The following is a 19,412-nucleotide window of genomic DNA, read 5'->3' as shown; positions in this document are numbered from 1 at the left end:
TTAGTGAAGGGAGAGTGGTGACAGGACATCTTCCGTGATGCACAGAAGAAAAAGCTGCTGGACCCCTTGCCCCTTCCTTTAATCCTCATTTATTAGCTTCCATAATGTGTGAGTAAATAAGGAAAAGGGGCTTTGAGTTCTGGTTGTCCAGAAAAAGAAGAGAGGGATTGAGGAGTTAGGTAGATTTAGATTTTTCTCTCGATAAATTTTCTCTGCCCATCCCCCTGCAAGCTGAGATTTTGTGAGGTGTTTATTTTGGAGCAATCCATTTAAGTTGTTGTAGAAATGTTCTGTACTAGAGATAGAAGCTTCAATTATGCCCTGTGGAAAAAATAAATAAAAACCCACGTATACACTACTAAAAATTTGCAGTTTTGCCTACAAACTGTTTCAGTCATAGTGCTTAATTTTATGTTTAACTTACTTCAGTGGTTGTGGTTATTCTTTTAATAACACCATAGCAGTGCTTTTACTGGAGAAAAGGGAGAAAGGTGCAAGAGGTTAAGTTGTCTTTTTAATCCAGCCTGTTTCACTTTCACTTTTTTGCTCTTTATTACTGATTACCACTCTTGATGATGTCAAATGCAAGACATTTCTGTCTTCACTGATGGTGGAGGAAAGAGTTCTGCGTGTTACAAAGTATGAAGATTGATTAACTGTCCATGATGTCTGTTCTGCAAGTCTGAACAGAAGTGTTGGTAATGACACTTTCCCACATAGTGTGGGCACTGGTAATGTTTATCCTTCACACTGTTGATTATGAGACTCTGTTTTAGGTGCTAATAACTTGACCAAAATTTAATCCTCAAGGCTGAAATTGCTTGTGTTTTACTTCTGATTCAGATTCAAGTTTAAACTCCAAGTCCCAGCAATGTTGCCATTTCTGCAGATTAGATGAGAAGGAACTAGTTGCAAGGTTTAATGGTTTTCTCTGTCATTTTCTTGAAGACCTTCAGCACTACTATGTCTTGAAGCTTGAAGTTGTACTTGGCAAGAAGGTGGACTCTAGGAATCAGAGCGTAGTCTTTCCTGCCCCTAGAAAAACGTTAGCTGATTTTCTCCATGGAGTTTATTAAGGTTTTTGTTTGCTTTTGCTGAAAATGCTGAAAGGTCTGTCCTCTGACCTGTTGTGTCTGATGCACTGAGTGCAAAGCCCACATCACTCCCACTTCACTGTCTCCACACTCTGCCTAAACCTCACACATTTTGTGGAGAATTACTGCACCCTTTCTCTCACTCCTTGTTCCTGTGTGCTAAATTTAACTGATTAGCTTGATCTGGGATCTGCTGATGGCTGCATCTGACATTTAGGTCAGTTAATGGGACAGAAGCCGTGTTGCAGCTGTGCTATTTATCTGGCAAGGCCACCCTTACTTTGAAAGTAATCCAGCTGGAGGACATAATCCCCAGATGTCTTGCAACATGTGTCTTGCCATGTCATGTGGCTGGATGTATGACTATCATATGCTATACACTCTCACTCAGCTATACATCTGGCGTGTGACCCAGCATGTGGCAGCCCAAATGCTGGGACAGAAGACAAAAGCGAGGTTTACACCCAGCTACTCAGGTCTCTGTTCAAACAGTACTGAGCATCTTCTAGAGAGGGTCTCCATGGCCAAAGCAAACTTCCACCAACAGGAGACACAGAGTTTCATCCAAGGGAGAGAGACTGAGCTCTAGTTCCTTCCACGACATAGCAGTAAGTCTGTGTATACCGTTGTCCAGAAAATGCAGTTGGGTTCCCCCTCTCCCCTCTCCTGCCCTTGCACGTATTTACTGTTGCACACTGTGTGTTGTTTGCCCCAGGAGTCTTCCCTTGCTCTGGTCACAGCTCATGAGGCAGAGAGCTGTAAAAGGGGACAGGGAGCTCTTTTGATTTGAGGCCCTGTGCTGAGGTCTTGCAGACTCCATTTCAACTTCATCTGTGCTATTGGTTGCCATGGGATATTCGGAAAAGTTATTTTTGAAAATGCAAGAGGTGGCAGCCTTATTTTTGGCATTTCCTAACTTTGCATATTTGACTTTAACTCTCTGTGGGAGGAGGGCAGGCATTTTTTCTTGAAAGATCAGTAAGTAGATTAAAATGTTAAAATGTGTGTTGGCTGTGAAGTAAGTACCCTAGACATAACATACTGCAGAAATCAGCATTTTCTTCCCACTTTTACAGAGGTTTCTATATTTAGAACCTCACATTTTCAATAGGGTTTTTGAATGCTAATGTTAGAAGGGTAAAATAAAATTAATCTATCAAAGAGCTGGTGTTCAGCCTGTAAAAATGTGTCTGTACAACCTGCCTATTCTATGCTGGAAGCGGAATGTTTCCTCAAAGAAGTTAAATTTATCTCCCATCTATTTCCCCATAATTGAGTATAACCTACTATATGGAAACAGTTTACTTGCAAAATAAAATAGCATCCTAAGGCATGCTTGTGGTGACTTCCAGAAGTATTGGCAGTGATATAATGGAACAAATAAGAATGTGACAGCTTTGAGCTAGATCCTCAGGATGTCTGCAGGGTGATAGAAAATGTATGTTTACAAAGAACATCCTTCCCTTTCATTTTTCTACTCCTTACCTGACTTCAATACACATGAGTAATCAGTCAGTCCCAGAAGATGCATGTGAAGGGGTTAGCACTGCAGGATATACACTTTTAAATGCAAATATCGAAAGCAGCTTAAGGAAACCAAAGTAGGTTGCCCAAATTTGACAGAGTGAACTGAATTAGAGTTTGTGAGCTGTGCAGTTTTTAAACTTGAGTTATGAAGCCTCTATTCTTACTGCATTGCCATCAGGTTCTCAGGATACGTCCCCAGGCTCTGTGCAGACCTATGTTCAATTCACATTGTAGTTCGTAGAGACAAGTGATGCTACCCAGAACTGTTGAAACTGAAGTTCTTCTGTTGGCACAGACTCCCTTTGTGACCTTGGAGAAACCACTGTACATTATTACATTATTAATATATTTGCAAAACTGGGACAATATTACTTCTCTGTCTCTTGGACAATCTTAAGGGATCAATAGACAGAAAGATTGTGCTTAGATACTATGGAAATTGAAGGGTGTAGAAATACCTAAAATAGTCATCTCAGTAGAGTGAAGCTGACCATAATGGCTTGTGAGCGATGAGCACAGGCTCCTTCTATCTGTGCTACAAAGGAGTTTCAAAACAGGACTATGAAGGACTAATTGCTTCCTGGAGGGTAAATCATCTCAAGTGAAGAATGTCTTATAGGAGGAATACTGTAAGGTTTTCTTTGCTATGCTTTACTATCCTCTCTTAAGAGTTGTTGCAATAACTGTATTAGAATTTGGATTGAGGGTGGTATCATTTTGCTTTCTTGGGGGGTCTGAGTACAGTTCCGCTGTTCCTCTCTCATATCCCATCCTTGTTTAAGCTAAGAGAGCTCAGTTTGATCTCAAGGTGTAAGCAGCGTAGAACCACATTTTAAAGGTGCACCCAAATTCTTGTCAGCCTTGTAAAATCCAACTTATTTCACAGTTAACTCAGTTCAAGGTTCAGCTTATCTGTTTCGTAGGATCAACTGTGTCAAAACAATAATGAAAAGTTACAATAGTACATATTGCATATTTAACAAATTCAAACTTTAGTTGAGCTCTCTTAAGGGAGTGGGGGGAGAGGAACTAAGTGGTCTGCACCATGTCTAAGCATGGGATCCCAGTTGAATTTAGAATTATTTTGTGCAGTGAGAGAGTCTGAACACCCATAGAAGAAATGATAAAACAATCATAATAGCAAATGAAAAGTGATTATCAAAGCTTGTGGCTAGCTAGCTGTGACCACAAAGTGCTCAAGACCCTTTTAGTGATCCTGCTCCAGACTGAGTGAGAAGGGTACAATGAACTGGCCTGCATGTATGTGGCTGTTTGACGTTGGTTTGCTCAGCAGCAGAAAAGAATCACAGAATCACAGAATCGTTGGAAAAGACCTTTAAGATCATCGAGTCTAACACTACCAAGACCACCACTACACCATGTCCCTAAGCACCGCATCCAAACGTCTTTTAAATACTTCCAGGGATGGTGACTCAACCACCTCCCTGGGCAGCCTGGTCCAATGCTTCATAACCCTTTCAGTGAAGTAAAATTTCCTAATATCCAGTCTAAACCTCCCCTGGCGCAACTTGAGGTCATTTCCTCTTGTCCTATCACTTGTTACCTGGGAGAAGAGACCGACCCCCACCTCTCTACAACCTCCTTTCAGGCAGTTGTAGAGAGCAATAAGGTCTCCCCTCAGCCTCCTTTTCTCCAGGCTAAACAACCCCAGTTCCCTCAGCCGCTCCTCATCAGACTTGTGCTCTAGACCCTTCACCAGCTTCGTTGCCCTTCTCTGGACATGCTCCAGCACCTCGATGTCTCTCTTGTAGTGAGGGGCCCAAAAGTAGAGAGAACGGGTACTTCCATTCAGCATTTTAGTAAAAATATGCATAGAAATGCAATGCTGAAGAAAGAAATTAAATTATAGGGAGCAAAACAAATGCTTTTCCAGTTTATACATGATTTGTGGAGTAATAGTAGCAAAATAACAGTTACACAGTTTATAGTTTAGCAGGACTCAGAGAGATTCATGTAGATAGCAAGAACATAAGTTCTTATTAGCTTTTGAAGGAATGTCAAAAAGCAATAGATTTATAAGCAATATAAGCCCTTGTGGTTCAGGTGAAATGAAATCTCAGTTTAATTCCAGTTAAATGGAAACCTTCCTGTAAGCAAGTTACCCATACATAAATAATGAAGGATTTCCCACCCATCTTGTGAAGAGGCTTGTAATAATTGCTTCTTAAGGTGGATTGATTGCTTGAGACAGTATACCAGAATGCTGATCCCAACAAAAAATCACAGATTTTTCTTATTTTAACATGTTTTAGATGAAAACTTCAGTTACTTCATTTTTTTTAAGAGCAAAGAAGAGTGTGAGCACTTCATTAATGATTATACTGAATTGGAAGTCAAGATGCTATATTGTGCCATAGGTTCTGGTTAGCAGTAGAAGACCTGAAGAAGAGGCCTATCCGTGAAGTTCCTGCTCGCGTCCAAGAAATCTGGCAAGAATTTCTTGCTCCAGGTGCACCCAGCGCTATCAATCTAGATTCAAAAAGTTATGACAAAACCACGCAGAATGTAAAGGACCCTGGAAGATACACATTTGAAGATGCTCAGGTCAGTTTTCAATCCTGTTTAAGGACATGTGAAATAGAGTATTGGCTAGTGATTTCTACATACAAAAAGTAAGATATATTTGGGAATTAAATGGTAATGCTTTGTTTCCTAAAATGCCATTTTGGCAATGCAAATGGGTAACATTCATTCTTTCATGAGGCCTGTGAATTACTAAAGCTCTTCATGAAACTTCTGTGCCCAGTATAGAGTCTTCAAGTAGGCTTCAAATAGAGCAAAGCATATAGTGCAGTGAAACTGATTTTCATCTTCCTGTTTTCTTAATTTTCTTATTCAGTTACATTAAGAGAAAAGCTTCCCCCCTCCCCCCCCCCATTGATTTCTAGTTCTCAAGATCTGTCTCTGAAAGACTTCCCTTGATACAGGCTCAATGTCTGTTCTCTCAATGCATGTCCAAAAGTGTTGTTATCATTTATAAGAGTCATAGGTTCCCATGATGGAAAGAATATGACCCATGTGAGAAATAACATTTTGTAACAGCTTGTGCAGAAGTATCATATTTCACGGATGTCGTATATTCCGTACCTTATTAAACTACTATCTACAGAACATTGGGCAAAAATCCTAAAGATCTGCTCTTCAATAATCAGTATTACAGCAGTAGAGAACAGTCTGTAAATGTCTTATTTGGCTTTTGGGGGTCTGATTTAGTCACAATTCGAATACCATCATCAAAAGGTACTTTTGACCAGAGCTAGATCTCTGAAAATACTTATATTTTTGAGATTGGAAGTAAAAGTTAAAAAACCAAAATGGTAAAAATACAAATTTTGGTTTTCCTCAGAAGAAAAAACAAGTACTTCTGTATTAAATGCGACACTTCATATGACTTATAACTTAATATTTCATCTTGGCAGACTTCTGAGAAAAGCAATAGAAAAGAATTGGATTCACAGTAAAAGTAGTAGAACCAGTACCATCGTCCCTTTTTCATCAGCAGCCCAGTGATGAAAATTTAATTATTAATGCAAAGTGAAATGGTGTCAAAAGGAGAGATTGAGATCATATCCCTGCAGAATTTCTTACAGCTTGATTATTAGGTCATCATCTTGGGAGTCAGGAGACACTGCTGCAAGTCCCACAAAGAAGAGAAGGGAATTGAATCAGGGCTTTCTACTTTTTGGGAAAGTGCCTCTGCCATAAATAGGAGGGGGAATAATTCTACCACCTTTTCATTTTGCTGTTATGAGAATAGCAACCTATGATGCAACAATAAAGTTTTCATTAGACACTATATCATACCCACTGTTTTGAAGTACTCTGCATTAAGCCAAACAAACAGTTTTTGCTTGCATCTGCTGACCCCCTGGAGGTTTAGGAATTGAGCATATAGCAAAGACATAAGTTATACAAATAAACAATCTAGCAAGATTAAAGGCTTAAAAAAATATGTATTTGCAGTTGAGTCAGTAAAGGACAATTAAATTCCTTGCCAGTATCCAATTTTTTTTAATAGGTGTAAAATTTCAATGCCATTTTACTTCCAGATCTCTCTTCTCTTTTTTTTTTTTACCTTCATTTATGAAAGACATGGAATATTCAGTCTTTATGCAAGAAACACTTTTCCTCCTGTCAGACCTCTGGTTATTTGATCCAGTTCAGCATACAACTTGAACCTGGAAGCCTCTATTTCTCTGGGAAAAGGGGGCAGACTGTACCTGCCGTATTCTGACTTGAAGCTTTAGGACCTTTACAGACTGCCCCACCTGAAGTGGCAGGGTTTTGTCAGGAGTAGGGCTCTGCCTCTGCAACAGGCTCTTTATGGCCTGCCAGTTGGGAAAGAGACCACTTACAAGTCATTCTGGCAGTTGGTAGGTCATTGAATTGTGGTTAAAAATGTTTTGAAAAGCATTTCTGTACTTGAAAGATGCCACCGCAGAACTCTATGTCAAATGAGAGTGATACATAAGTGAAAATAAACCCAATCGTGCTAAATAACATCCAGCCTCAATTCCTGACTAATGTGTATATTAACAATACTAATACACCCTAATTTATTCTTGCTTTTAGAGGGTTGTTTTTTGCACAGAAATAACATTTTAATGCCCATCACCATTGATACGTACAACAGGAGCAGAGTCCTTTCTCCTCTCTGTTGGCTGCATTGGCTGCTTTCATAGAAACCGAGTGGAATGAAAACACCCAAAATGAACCAGCCTAAGTTCTGAATATACAACAGAATTTCTCTGCTTAGTGCAAGAAATAGAATGAAAGGCACTTAGAATAATTTCTGGAGTTTCTAATACAACAAAAATTAAAAATCAGCTTTAATTTTGCCTTGCCATAATTTTCAAGCAAGGTGGTTTGTTGGTTTTTTTTCTATTCACTAATTTTATGCAGTACCAAGCTGAGAAATAGTATTTACTTTACAGTTTATTTGCTCTTTCCTGATTGCTGTGCTACAAGTTTCCTATAGTAACAGAGAGGGTTTGAGTAAAAAATAAAACAAAAATAGCTAACACAATTCAGTGGATTTTTTAAAAATATTTTTGAGAGTATTTCCTATTCCGATTGCTTTTTCTACAAATCTCTTTCCTAACATTATAACTAGAACTAGAATTATAAAGTGTCCTACATCAAAGATTTTTAGTTTTCCATATTTTACAGAAATGAGAATGCTCCAACAAGAAAAGCTCTATAAACTGCCTGTGTCATTTGTTTTCTGGATAAAGGTTTCCAATTTTCATATGCCTCTGAAGAATAAATATCTTGGAAATTAGATTAGCCTGGAACTGTTTTTTAATTTGCATATGTATTTTCCTTTTTATATTGTCAGCTGGATAGCAGATGCAACATCTGTCAAGGGATATTTTCAAGAGTAGCCAGGGGATATCCTCCCTACCTTGAGCACTTATTGGTGGTGCTGAATTAGAAACCTAGTACCTTTTCTCAGCCTATGAAGTCAGAAAAGCATCTCCAGAAACTAATTCAGATCTGATGAGGAAGGATCCACAGCTCCTGATTTATCCACTTAGCTAAACTGACTAATGCGAGAGAGGTTTGAAACTGGGCCTTAAGCTAGGCCTCAGCTGTAAATTCTTAGAAAAATAATTCCGTAGAGGAAATAGGGACTATCGATTAAAGAACAGACTGTTATGTTCTTTAGACATAACACATAGGTGGGATTTCTGCTTTAAGAATAGAGAGCAATTCAGCCTTAGCTTCAGAACTGCAAGCTGCTATCCCATAAGACTTCCTATTCAAAATAGTGCTAGCTGGTATACATTCCACAACTAAAACATATGTGACTGCCTCCCATTTTATGTAAGTCTTCTTTTATGGGAGTAACAGCTCCTTCCTTCCCTTTCAGGAGCACATTTACAAACTGATGAAAAGTGATTCTTATCCTCGTTTTATACGATCCAGTGCCTACCAGGAGCTGCTACAGGCCAAGAAAAAGGTATTGGTCCATCTTGCCTTTGTCTTGCCACTGTGCAAAGCGGTGGTTATGTTTGCAACAATACTCAGTCTTCTCTCCCCTGTGCCAGTGCAACTGGATATCTGGTAGGTGACCAGCTTGGCGTGTTTGGAGGGTCACATACACACAGGAGTCCAATATACATATATGTGTATATATCCTGCATGCGGGCATGTTTCAATAAGTTAATCTAGCAAAAGTTATTTTTATTTTTACATCCCATATTGTACTGTTTTCGCTGTTATGAAGCACCTTAAACTGCAAAGTGCTTTACAAATACATTAAAAAAAATAAAATAAAATCCCAGAAGAATAGTCTTTCATGTTTGCAAGTTTGCTTATGTAATAATTGTTGTTCTCTTTATTCCACCTATCAAAGCTACAGAATGTGTTTAGAAACAATCTTATTCATATGAATAACTTATAATTTCAACTATAAATATAGGGGCTTCCTAATTCTGTTTCTTTCCCTATTATTACATGAATAGTTTTGAGTAGGCTAGGAATCTGACTTGAAAGACTGATCATGTCACACTTCAGCAAACAGAGGCTCATGTCTTGGTATGTAATATTTGCTTAGAAAAGTCCAGATTATGGAATGAGTTCTGAATAGGCACAGCCCAGAGTATGTGGAGCAGCTTGTGCGATGCAGATTTCTATAGTGATAAATAATTTTATTAGTGGGCTCTAAATAATAATCTCCTAGAATCAGCTGGGAGCCCTGTGCCTTGCAAAATCGGGGCCCTGATCATTACCGGAACAAGGTAGTTATTAACACCGTAGCATTCTGTTGTTTATAATGACAACCTAAAATTATATGAAAGTACTGTGTGATTTTGTTTTTTGTTCAAACATTCATTTCTGAAGATCCAATATAGAGAGAGATGTTGAAAATACCAGAAAGCTACAACTGTCCGTGTGAAGTCCTTAAGTTTGTGAATGTCAGTTCATTAACACAAGATGTGCACTTCATTATTTCTTTTTATTTTCAGTTGCTCTTTTAAATCAAACCAGTTTGATCCCCATGAAAAATTATTTTTGTCAAATACTATATCTGTTTTGCCCATCCCCTGTTTTGCAGAGTCCCATTACAGCTTCATACCTGTGTTTGCTTCCTGATTTATACAAACTTTGTTTTGCAATCCATTGTTTCATCAATCCTTCTTTTCTACTCCATTTTTTCTTGCTTTTCTTTTTCCCCTCCTTTTTCTTTTTGTTTCTTTTTTTATTTTAAATTTAAGTTGGAAAACACTCTGGATCGTCGAACATCTTTTGAGAAATTCACACGCAATGTGGTAAGTTTGTTGCCTCGGAAGACTAGTAAACCTGATGGGACATCCTTCTCCCCTCCCCCTCACTGATCCCTCCTTTCCCTTTTCGCTTCTCTAACCTGACAGTTTAAAGTGTATTCATCACAGTTTGTGACTTTTCCTAGGAATGACAACTTTATAATGTGCTTTCATTACAACCCCTCCTCCCTAGTCCCTTTCCCACAGACCTCAATAGCCACACATGGAGGAATGGACCTTTGGGAGCCATGCTTTTTGCATTAGGAAGCATGAAATTATCCAATTTTTTTAATTTTTTTTTTAATTGTAGTAAAGAATCTGTGAACACCTGCTTGATGTTGTTCCTTTTTCTGGTGCCTCCCAAAATACTAAGTCTAACACAGTTTGAATACATTGGATTTCCTTCCTGTCTCCTTTTTATTTTACTAAAAAAGAGTTTGTCCCTTTTTTTTTAATTGGGCACAGGGAAAAATAAACAATAATAATTTCCCCATCTTCCTTAATGTCTAGCACAGCTTCTTCAAGACCAACGAATTCATGCTGATGATGCGTAAGGGTTTGATTGGGATTTCATTTTGATAATGGACTACGAGAACTGATTTTTTTTTTTAATATATAATTTTTGAAAGCTATTTCATGAAGGTAAAAAAATGAAGGCTGGTAAATTTGCTGTGGGCATTCTCTTGCCACCTGCCAAAAGATCCACTGATTTCCTGATATGTGGGATTCTTTTTACTTATCCAGTTTCTTTGGATTTTTTTTTAACATTGTGAAAATTCAAACTAAAGCATTCAACGCATTTATTTTTGTAGGGCAGAAACATCCCTATTTTCCCATGCCATAAAAACTGTACACCAACACTGAGGGCGAGCACTAACCTGTTATGAAAAGAGGTAGAAAGATCTTGGATTATACTCAAGTTTGTCTGCATTGTCTGTTGAATTGTGCAGGTGACGCTGCTGTGTGTGTGTGTGCGTCTGTGGCTTTTTCTGTGACCTGGTTAGTGGAGCTGTGTGCGTTGAAATGAAAAATATGAGAGCTTTCAGCAAAGATCATGGTTTTTGTTTTTTAGTTTCTAGGGAAGGAGAAGCAGTTCACAGAAACTGCCTCCTATATAATGAGGCTCAAGAGTATTTCCTCAAGTTTTAAAAATATATATACATACTTTCTAGTAATCAAAAAAAGAAACAAACGCAGTGAAAGAACAAAGTTTTGTGAGGCTGTGGGAATATCTCACATGTTAAAACAAAACTGTAATTCTTTAACTACTTTCTTATAGGTAAAGGCTTCCTGTAATATGCTTTGAATCCACTGTAATCAGGAAGAAATTTGGATTCAATGGGACAAAGTCAGTAAAGGACACTAAAAAGTAAATAAACAGCCACAAAGGAAACTATCCCAATGTTTGAAACAAAAACCCCTATATTTTGCATGGTGGTGTTGCCATAGCATGTTGCAGTGTGATTTGTGTGTTGTCTAAACAGGTTGATCTATAAAACAACATTGTACATGATAACATTATACATGATAATTACATGATAATTCCATAGGAATTTCCATATTAATAAAAGAGCCTATGTTAATAAAAGAGAGTGTAGAGGGTAGGTAGTACATCTGGGACCTCTGAGAGCTAAGCTTTTTCCCGGTCACAGTGCCCAGCAAGCTGCAATAACTACATTTATTCATGGGAGTTTAAACAGCCCACAGATCACGAATTGGTTATGGTAAACAGTATGTAAACAGGTGGCTGTAAGGAGAGAAATAGCAAGCTGCAGACAGATGTGAGGAGAATGCAGCACAAAAAGGGAAAAAGTGAAGACAGACTGGGAGGCACTAAGATGACTCTCCGATAATCCCTCTCAGAGCAGCGTTACTGATAAACCAGCAGTTCTGTGCACAAACACTGGAGCATTGTGACCTGCAGGCGTGCCCGATTTTCATCGTGCTAATCTCAGGGCAGAAGTACCAGAATAACAGGATGCCAGAGATGCCAGGCAGGCCCAATAAACCAGCTGTGAGCTAGAAATGGGAACAAGGATTTCTGGATGTGAAGCGTTAGTACTTCTTCAGTAGAAGAGGGCGGTTCTTTTTTCATGGAGCAAGCTATAAAATAAAAACTGTGGTTTTGCTTTTCCTCAAACTACTACCTGTGAATCCGGGTGGAGTCTGTCAAGTCGGGTCAGGTATGAAAGTAAAACATGTCACTGCTAGATCTATATTCTGTATTAGATGGGCAGCTCTGAGACTTGCAAATTAATCCAGAATGTCAGGATGCTCAAATGCAAACCTTTTCTCCAAGATGACTGAATGCACATCACCCACTGCCCCAGGACCCCTTCCCACCAGGCATCCTTCTTCTTCTGTTCTTGTTCTTGCTTATGATGAGTTTATAATATGTAATTATCTACCTTGGTACCGTGGTTCCAACCAGCAGGTTGGAATATCCTACGGTGTACCGACTAACTTGTTCAACTGTGAGGTGAGGGACTGTGGTATAGATCTGTTCTTCTGATTAATACAGAAAATAGGTGTGAAACAGGTCTTCTACAATCTAGATAAATGCTGTCGTCTCTGAATGATTTAGTAAGATGAAAATTACAGTTTCACTTCTCCTCTGATGGTTTAGAAAATTTAGACTAATTTTCACTTTTTTTTTCCTCACTTATATCAAAGTGGATTTGTATTGAACTAAATTAGACCTCAGTTTTTTCCATTTGAAATGTTTAAAAAAATCCAGTAACCTTGATTGTGTCTAGGGACTGAACCTGAGAAGATGACTTTGTAATTCATAACCTGATTTCTTAAGACAGAGACTATAAGAGGCTCCTGATCAGTGATGATTGAAAGTGGGTTATACTTGCTACAGAAAACATTTGGTAAACTAGAAAGTTTAGAAACTTTGTAAGGGCAATCCCTCTGTACTATTCTTTGATTTAAGTGGAAATAACCTAATAAAATGAGTCGTTATTCTAGTCTGATGGGGAAAAAATAAAAGTGAAGCTATACACACAAAAAACCCATAGGCTCAGCTCTGCATTTCTTTGACATTGGAGAGTTTTCTTTCCAGAAAAGCTTTAATAAGTTGGTGCACTTTATGAAAGCCCTAAATGCTCAGCTTAAAAACATTGGCCATTTAGCTTGCTCTGTAGATTTTATAGTGCAAAATTGCTAATGCCTTTGTCAGTCCGCAACAGACAATACGAATAGTGTTAGAAACAGGTCTGCGTTCACGTACAATATAGATAAAGTAATAGCAAACTGTCATTTGCTATATGTGATATTTATTACCAAACACTTTATAGTTTGCCTCTGAGTAGTAAGCACAGCTATTCTTGGTTTGCCTCACTTATTCACACTGCTGAGTATTGTGTGAAACTATAGAGCACATACACTTCAGCACCACTGCAATGATGCCATTGGATAAGTCCAGTGCCTTGGAGTAACACCAGCAACCACAAGTGTCACAGCTCTGACTCAGAGGCACGGGGAGCGGTGACAGTGTGCTCTGTGCTCCCCCCAGGCCAGCTCAGCCCCTCAGGTTTCTCTTTGGGAATAATTAAGGTCTAGTCACCTGCAGCTCCCCAAGGAAGAGAGCAGGGAAGCTAAAGGTGTAAGTCAGGGAGCAGGAGAATCTCATTGCTTGCTACAGTAGTGGACAGAGGGAAATCAGCTGTTTCTGTGGCATTTAACATCTTAAATTATTTTGAGGAATTTACATGGGAAAAAACCCCCATATTTTAAAAAAATTTAAAAAATCAGGAAACTTCCTCTACCTCAAGTATTAACATCTACATTACAGAGAAAAAGAACAGGTGAATATGCACTGATAATGTTGATGGGAACAAAGAAGTCCTTTCAGGAAAATTTTTGTCTTTAATTTCTCATGTGCATGCAGAATTTGTGACAGTGGCAGACTGGTAGTCTGAGCAGGACACCTTTGTGAGTGCTAGCCTGGTGCTTAGCTGTAATCACCAGTCTGGAAGCCTGAAACAAAGGGACCTCATTTACAAGGGAGCAGGCTAATTTCATTTCCACCCCATGCAAATTTTCTTGTGCCACCAGGAACCAAGTTAGTGGGGCAAGAAGGTGCAGTCTCCCTCCGCAGAGCTGCCTGGGGGGAGATACTCCATCATCCCATGTTGGTGTCAGGGCTTCAGACACCACTGTCAGTGTTCGAGTTTCATCCGTTGCTGCCCAGTTATAGAGAAGGCAAAAAAATGTGCTTGTTACAAGTTTGTGATGTTTTATGGAAATACAGCCAATACAAAACAGACCAAACTCAGTTCATGAATTAAACTAGAGAGCCATCAGATGATAATTATCTTTACTAATAACCTCATAAACAAGACCCCATTTCATAATTCCGAGTTTAAAATCATTATATCTGACATTACCCATACCCTTTCCAGCTGTTTTCTCCCACTTAGCTGGAAGAACTTGCTGATCAGTGTCCTTTGATATTTTCCCCCTCCAAACCAGTGACATTAGACCATTTTATGCATGACATGTGAAATGTGAAGGCCAGTGAACACAGCACACTTTCACAGAGGCTCACTCCAATGTCACGTAACGTGACACAGCAAATGATGGTCTAGAGATGGAAATTAAAACTCATACAAATAGCTTCCTCAGTTCTTATCAGTGGGGGATAGACTTTCTAGATGCTTAAACCAGTGTAATCTCTTGTCATGTTAAAATCTGTCCCTTTATTGAGAAACAAGGCAGATAGATAGATAATATATCCATTTCATCTGTTAATCAAGAAATGTTTCTATATGAACAGGTAAAACTTACATACGCAAGGCCCTACTGTGCCAGACCAAAAGTCCATTTAACCCTGAAATCCTGACAAGGGCTATACTTTTCTCGATCACAGCATTGTGAATGAGCTTCAATGCAGTATCAGCTGTAGGATCTCACGTTCAATGTACAGTCATGGAAGAAATCCTAATTAGACTTTTGAATTTACTTACAGGTTATTCCTAAAATTTAAACCAAAAAATAACTAGTCAGAAAAAAAATCACAAAGCTTCTTATCTGACAAATACAAAACAATAATAAAAATAATAAGTATTTGTAGAAATGAAGGCTTTTTCTGTTTCAGGAAAGAGACGGGCTTATTGATGTTTAACTAAAAAGAACTGATGACATAATTGAAATTTTTAGTTTGGACTAATAATTAGTCCAAAAATCTAGTTTTAGGGGTTTTTTAGGCATGATGCCCAGGCTAATGAGGAAAATCAAAAAGAGCATCTGTAGGACACGCCAGTGAGGACTGGTCTCCTTGTCCTGTTCTGCAGTGACTGGAGCTAAGCTGCTGCGCTCAGTGCTGGAAGAGAAGGGCTGAGGAGTAGCACTTGCACAGCCAGGTTCATCTAAGTGAGGAGCCAGCGCGTACCGTTCAGGTATTAGGCCAGTGTCTGCCATTGCCCAGCTGACAAACATCTACCTGAGTCTTAAGCTATTTGCAGGAATAGAACAGCAGAGAGGTATAGAAACCTGAGGGGTCACGCCTAGGACAAACATACCAAAAATATCTGTCTAGTGCATTGGTGCCTTGGAAAATCTTATGTGTCACCCCACACTTCAGATAGTTATTCAAGTTCAAACTACCCCATCTGGCAAGAGTTTGTAGGTTAATCACAAGTAAGAGCAGCTCATCAGTAAAAGTAAAGATTAATGTGAAAGGAGAAAGAAATCGGGAGTGTCATCCGATTTGGAATGAGCCAAAATAGGAACGCGGTCGCTCGGCCGCTGCATCCCGTCTATGGACCGCTTCAGGAAACGGTACAGCCCTAATGAGAAATGAACAGAGGACTGCAAATCCCCGCAATAGGCAGAAGGATTTTCCTGCACATGCAACCACTTAGCGATGCAGCTGTGCTGACAACTCGTGCCCCACATTCAGTAAATGCTAACCTCCTCCCCTTCTTCACATGTCTGAAAGAGAAATACACCTGCACGGGTGGCTGAGAGCAGCATCCCATACTGCTATGGAAATCGAAGCAGGATCCTGACCCCCTGAGCGGTGCTAAAGCAATTCCCCTATGCTAGAGGAGCGAGGGCTGCCTAATCGTGGAAAGGGACTTACTGTTTCTGCCTCTGTGCCTCTCCAGATGTGCTTCTGTCAAGGGCTCTTTATATACTGGCTCTGTGTGTGGCGCACTGAGATCTCACTTGGGAGCTTTTCTTGCTGATGCCGGCCGAGCTGCCGCCGTGCTGCAGGTGTGTCGCACATGAGCAGATGGGGAACGGTGAGAGCAAGGAGGGTCGATTCTCACTCTGCATCTCATTTTGCTCACAGCGGGGTTCACGCTGTTTCTCCCTCACACCTGGTCAGATGTGTGGAATTCTCATTTCTACTTCTATCAGTATCAGTCCTGGGGAGTAGCATCTGCGCTGGCAACAAAGAATCATGAAAAAGGAGCCACTGAGGTTGCTTAGCAGAAAGGAAGATAATTAGTCTTCTACAAGGAAAAGACTCGATCTTCCTCTACCATATATTTCAGCTCTAGCCCCTATATAAATCTCATATTGATTTCTTACAAGCCACATATATACTGAGGTTGTTGCTGAGTTGTTTGCTGGATTATTTGAGGTGCTAGTGTCATGCTGTATAAATAGGTCAGTCAGCACGTTTGTCTTTAGCAGCTCATAAACCTGCACATGGTTTTGTAATTTTCCCCCTAAATTCTCTAAAAGTACAGTTGGAAGGACAACTCTATGTTAAACAGTTAATACACTAAGGTAGGGACATGAACACTGAGGCCAATCGATTTCGTGTTCTCGGATGTACTTGCTCATTCCAACTGCCGTGCTGCCTCTTCAGACTCCGACTCCCTTGTCAGGGTATGTGCGGGGGTTTCATTTTGGCTTCTGTATTGCTAGTAAAATTATTAAATCGTTTCAATTCGTATGTCCAAAGTGCACCAATACAGCCAAAAATCCTAATCCTGTTTAGAATTTGGCCATATACTTCTAAATGTTGATGACAAGAATATATTGAAAATATTAAGGGTCTCCTCCTCATTCTTCAGACAAACATCTGCTACTTCTTCTGACTTTTTTTCCAATTGTTCTTTAATCTCATTAGCGCAGGAAACATTTTCCTATGTGTGATGACTTGTATGCTACACCTCTCAAAACTGGCCTGTTAGATGTAGTTTCCCAAATCAAAATTTGGCTTATGGAAATGGTATAAACATTGCATGTGAAATAGCTGGGCTCAGCTCTTAAATTATGACCCACAAGGGATGGTCCTTACATCAGTCTGTAACCTGCGTAACTCTGGAAACCTGCTAGAAGTGATAATTATGAAACCCTACTGTACAGAGCTAAAGTAAAAGTATATTCTGGAACAGAGTTTGAAAGAAGTATTCTGTAAACTGGAAAATAACAAATTCCTGCAGATCTGAATAAGAAGGTGGGATAATTGGGGCTGCTATGGATTCTGTGTATTAAAAGCTTATTTTCCCAATCAGAGAACTAAGTATGATTCAGAATACACATGGGAGAAGATCTCTTAAGGAGGGTGTATCTTCTAAGTTGTCACTTTTCCATCTATAAGATAAATTAGAACTACTCATACCTGGAAAAGAGCATGCGTTATTGTTGTTCAGATGGAGACTTCATATCTTTAAGAAGTGTAATATTGTCTGAGGCAGGGAGGGGAGGTGGAGGAGAGGACCAGCCAGAGAAATCCTGATCACGGCAGGGCTTAGGAGAAGAAGTATCCAAAGACCAGCAATATCCAGAGAGCAAGTGATGTAGAATACAGAAAAAATTGTCATGACAGCTCACTGTGTCTATAGGGGAAAATTCAAATAATATATAGAATGAGATTATACAAGTCAGATCAAGTAACTAACAACTTGGTTTTGGCCTGCTTTTAGTTCAAAACTTCCTAGTTTATGTGATATCACAATTCATTCCTGAGATGCTAGGATTTGGTTATGGTCCATCTACGTAAATTCCAGGGAATTTACAACTCCTAAATAATCAATTGTTACATGCAGATAAGCAGATAAGAATAAAACGACAGCAGATAAGAATAAAAAATTATTTCACAGATCCTATCCCACAACAAGAGTTTGCACAGCTTTCCAGTGTGGTACTGAGGAAATTGTTTTAATAACTAATAGAGAGCTCCTGGTTTAATTGTTTTAATTAACTGGTTTATGCAGTTCAGTACTAAAGAGAACTCATACATATCTACAGAAAGTAGCCAGACCTGTAGACCTGTAAAATCAAGCACAAATAACTTCATCAAAGGCAAAAATAAGTGTATGCTCAATATTTTCGTAGGTTATGTCCAAGGCTGACAATCATTAATCGCCTAACAAAACACTTAATTTTGGACATGCTGTTTTAAATGGTATTCCAGCACCACATAGCTGTTGAGACTTTTTTGACTATTTAAAAAGAAAAGATGTCTTACTATAACAACTTACCTGCTACATTAGAGAAAAACTTAAGGCTTAACAAGCATCAAGAAACTGTGAATTTAATGTAGGTAGAAAGTGACAGTTAAAGCTAGACGCAGGGGAGAGAGCATGCCAGGAAGGACACTTTCCGTCTTTCAAAGAAGCGAGTATGAATACCGTCAGGTGATATGGTGAACCTGATGGATGAGCAGTCTAACCCAATATGCAGATCATGAGTTCCCTTCAAAATTATATCGTAGGGGAAATATTCATCCTAATTTGTTCAACTTGTATTTCAGAGCACAAAGAATAAAATAGTTATTCTTCCTTTTGTGAAGACCCACTCTGATATATTGCATTTGAGCAAATGCTAGAAACCAACTTGCAGATCCCTGTAAGCATAAATTTAATTGATAATAACAACAGATATTAAGTTGTGTAATTCCACACTGAGTTATAATACAGCAGATGACTTAACAACTCATTGATATGGCAGAATAAATTTATTTACCATTTACTGCAGAAAATTTAGCATCTCTTCATAGTTACAGTATTTCTTACTGTAGTCTCCTTGAAATCAGTTTGATAGTTTTCTGAGTTGTGCACTTAAAATGAACAATACAGTAAGTGTAAGTGTTAAATATCTAACTGGAGAGTTAGAAAGAGCCACTTGCTATTTAATGTTTTATGATCTATTTGTGTTACATTGTCAGGGTATGCCTGTGGTATTTTGAGGAGTGATGGAAGCTTGCTGTGCCACCTCTGCCTCTGTTGGATCAGAGCCACGGAAGGATGGTCCTAGGAGAGCTAACTCCTTTTATGTGGCCTTAGGAGAGCTAATTCTTGTTATGTGGTTTCATGGCTTTTGTCTGGCTCAGATAAAGCTCAAATCTGCCCAAAATATACCATGGTGACATACCCTACACCTTCCTCTTCACGCTGTGGACCTAACTCTTGTGGGACAGTCATTATACCTTATTAAAAGAACTTGCTAAAAAACTGAAACGGCATCCTTGCAACAGGAGGAACGATGAGGAAAATAACAATGTGGAAATCCAAACACCTTCAAAGCAGTGTTA

General features: G+C 39.1%; 1 protein-coding gene across 1 annotated transcript in view; it reads left to right on the top strand.

Annotated features, from left to right (window-relative positions):
• RGS7 (regulator of G protein signaling 7) overlaps window positions 1–10,797 on the top strand; it is a 236,615-nt gene extending 225,818 nt beyond the window's left edge. The window contains exons 15-18 of the mRNA XM_072858044.1: window positions 5,000–5,186; window positions 8,515–8,604; window positions 9,863–9,916; window positions 10,723–10,797. Coding sequence (XP_072714145.1) covers window positions 5,000–5,186; window positions 8,515–8,604; window positions 9,863–9,916; window positions 10,723–10,797 — 406 coding nt within the window. The remainder of the gene's footprint in view (window positions 1–4,999; window positions 5,187–8,514; window positions 8,605–9,862; window positions 9,917–10,722) is intronic.
• The last annotated feature ends 8,615 nt before the right edge of the window (window positions 10,798–19,412 follow it).

The sequence above is a fragment of the Ciconia boyciana genome, chromosome 3 (assembly GCF_034638445.1).
Source record: "Ciconia boyciana chromosome 3, ASM3463844v1, whole genome shotgun sequence".
Taxonomy (NCBI): domain Eukaryota; kingdom Metazoa; phylum Chordata; class Aves; order Ciconiiformes; family Ciconiidae; genus Ciconia; species Ciconia boyciana.
This window is presented reverse-complemented; position numbering and strand designations above follow the sequence as displayed.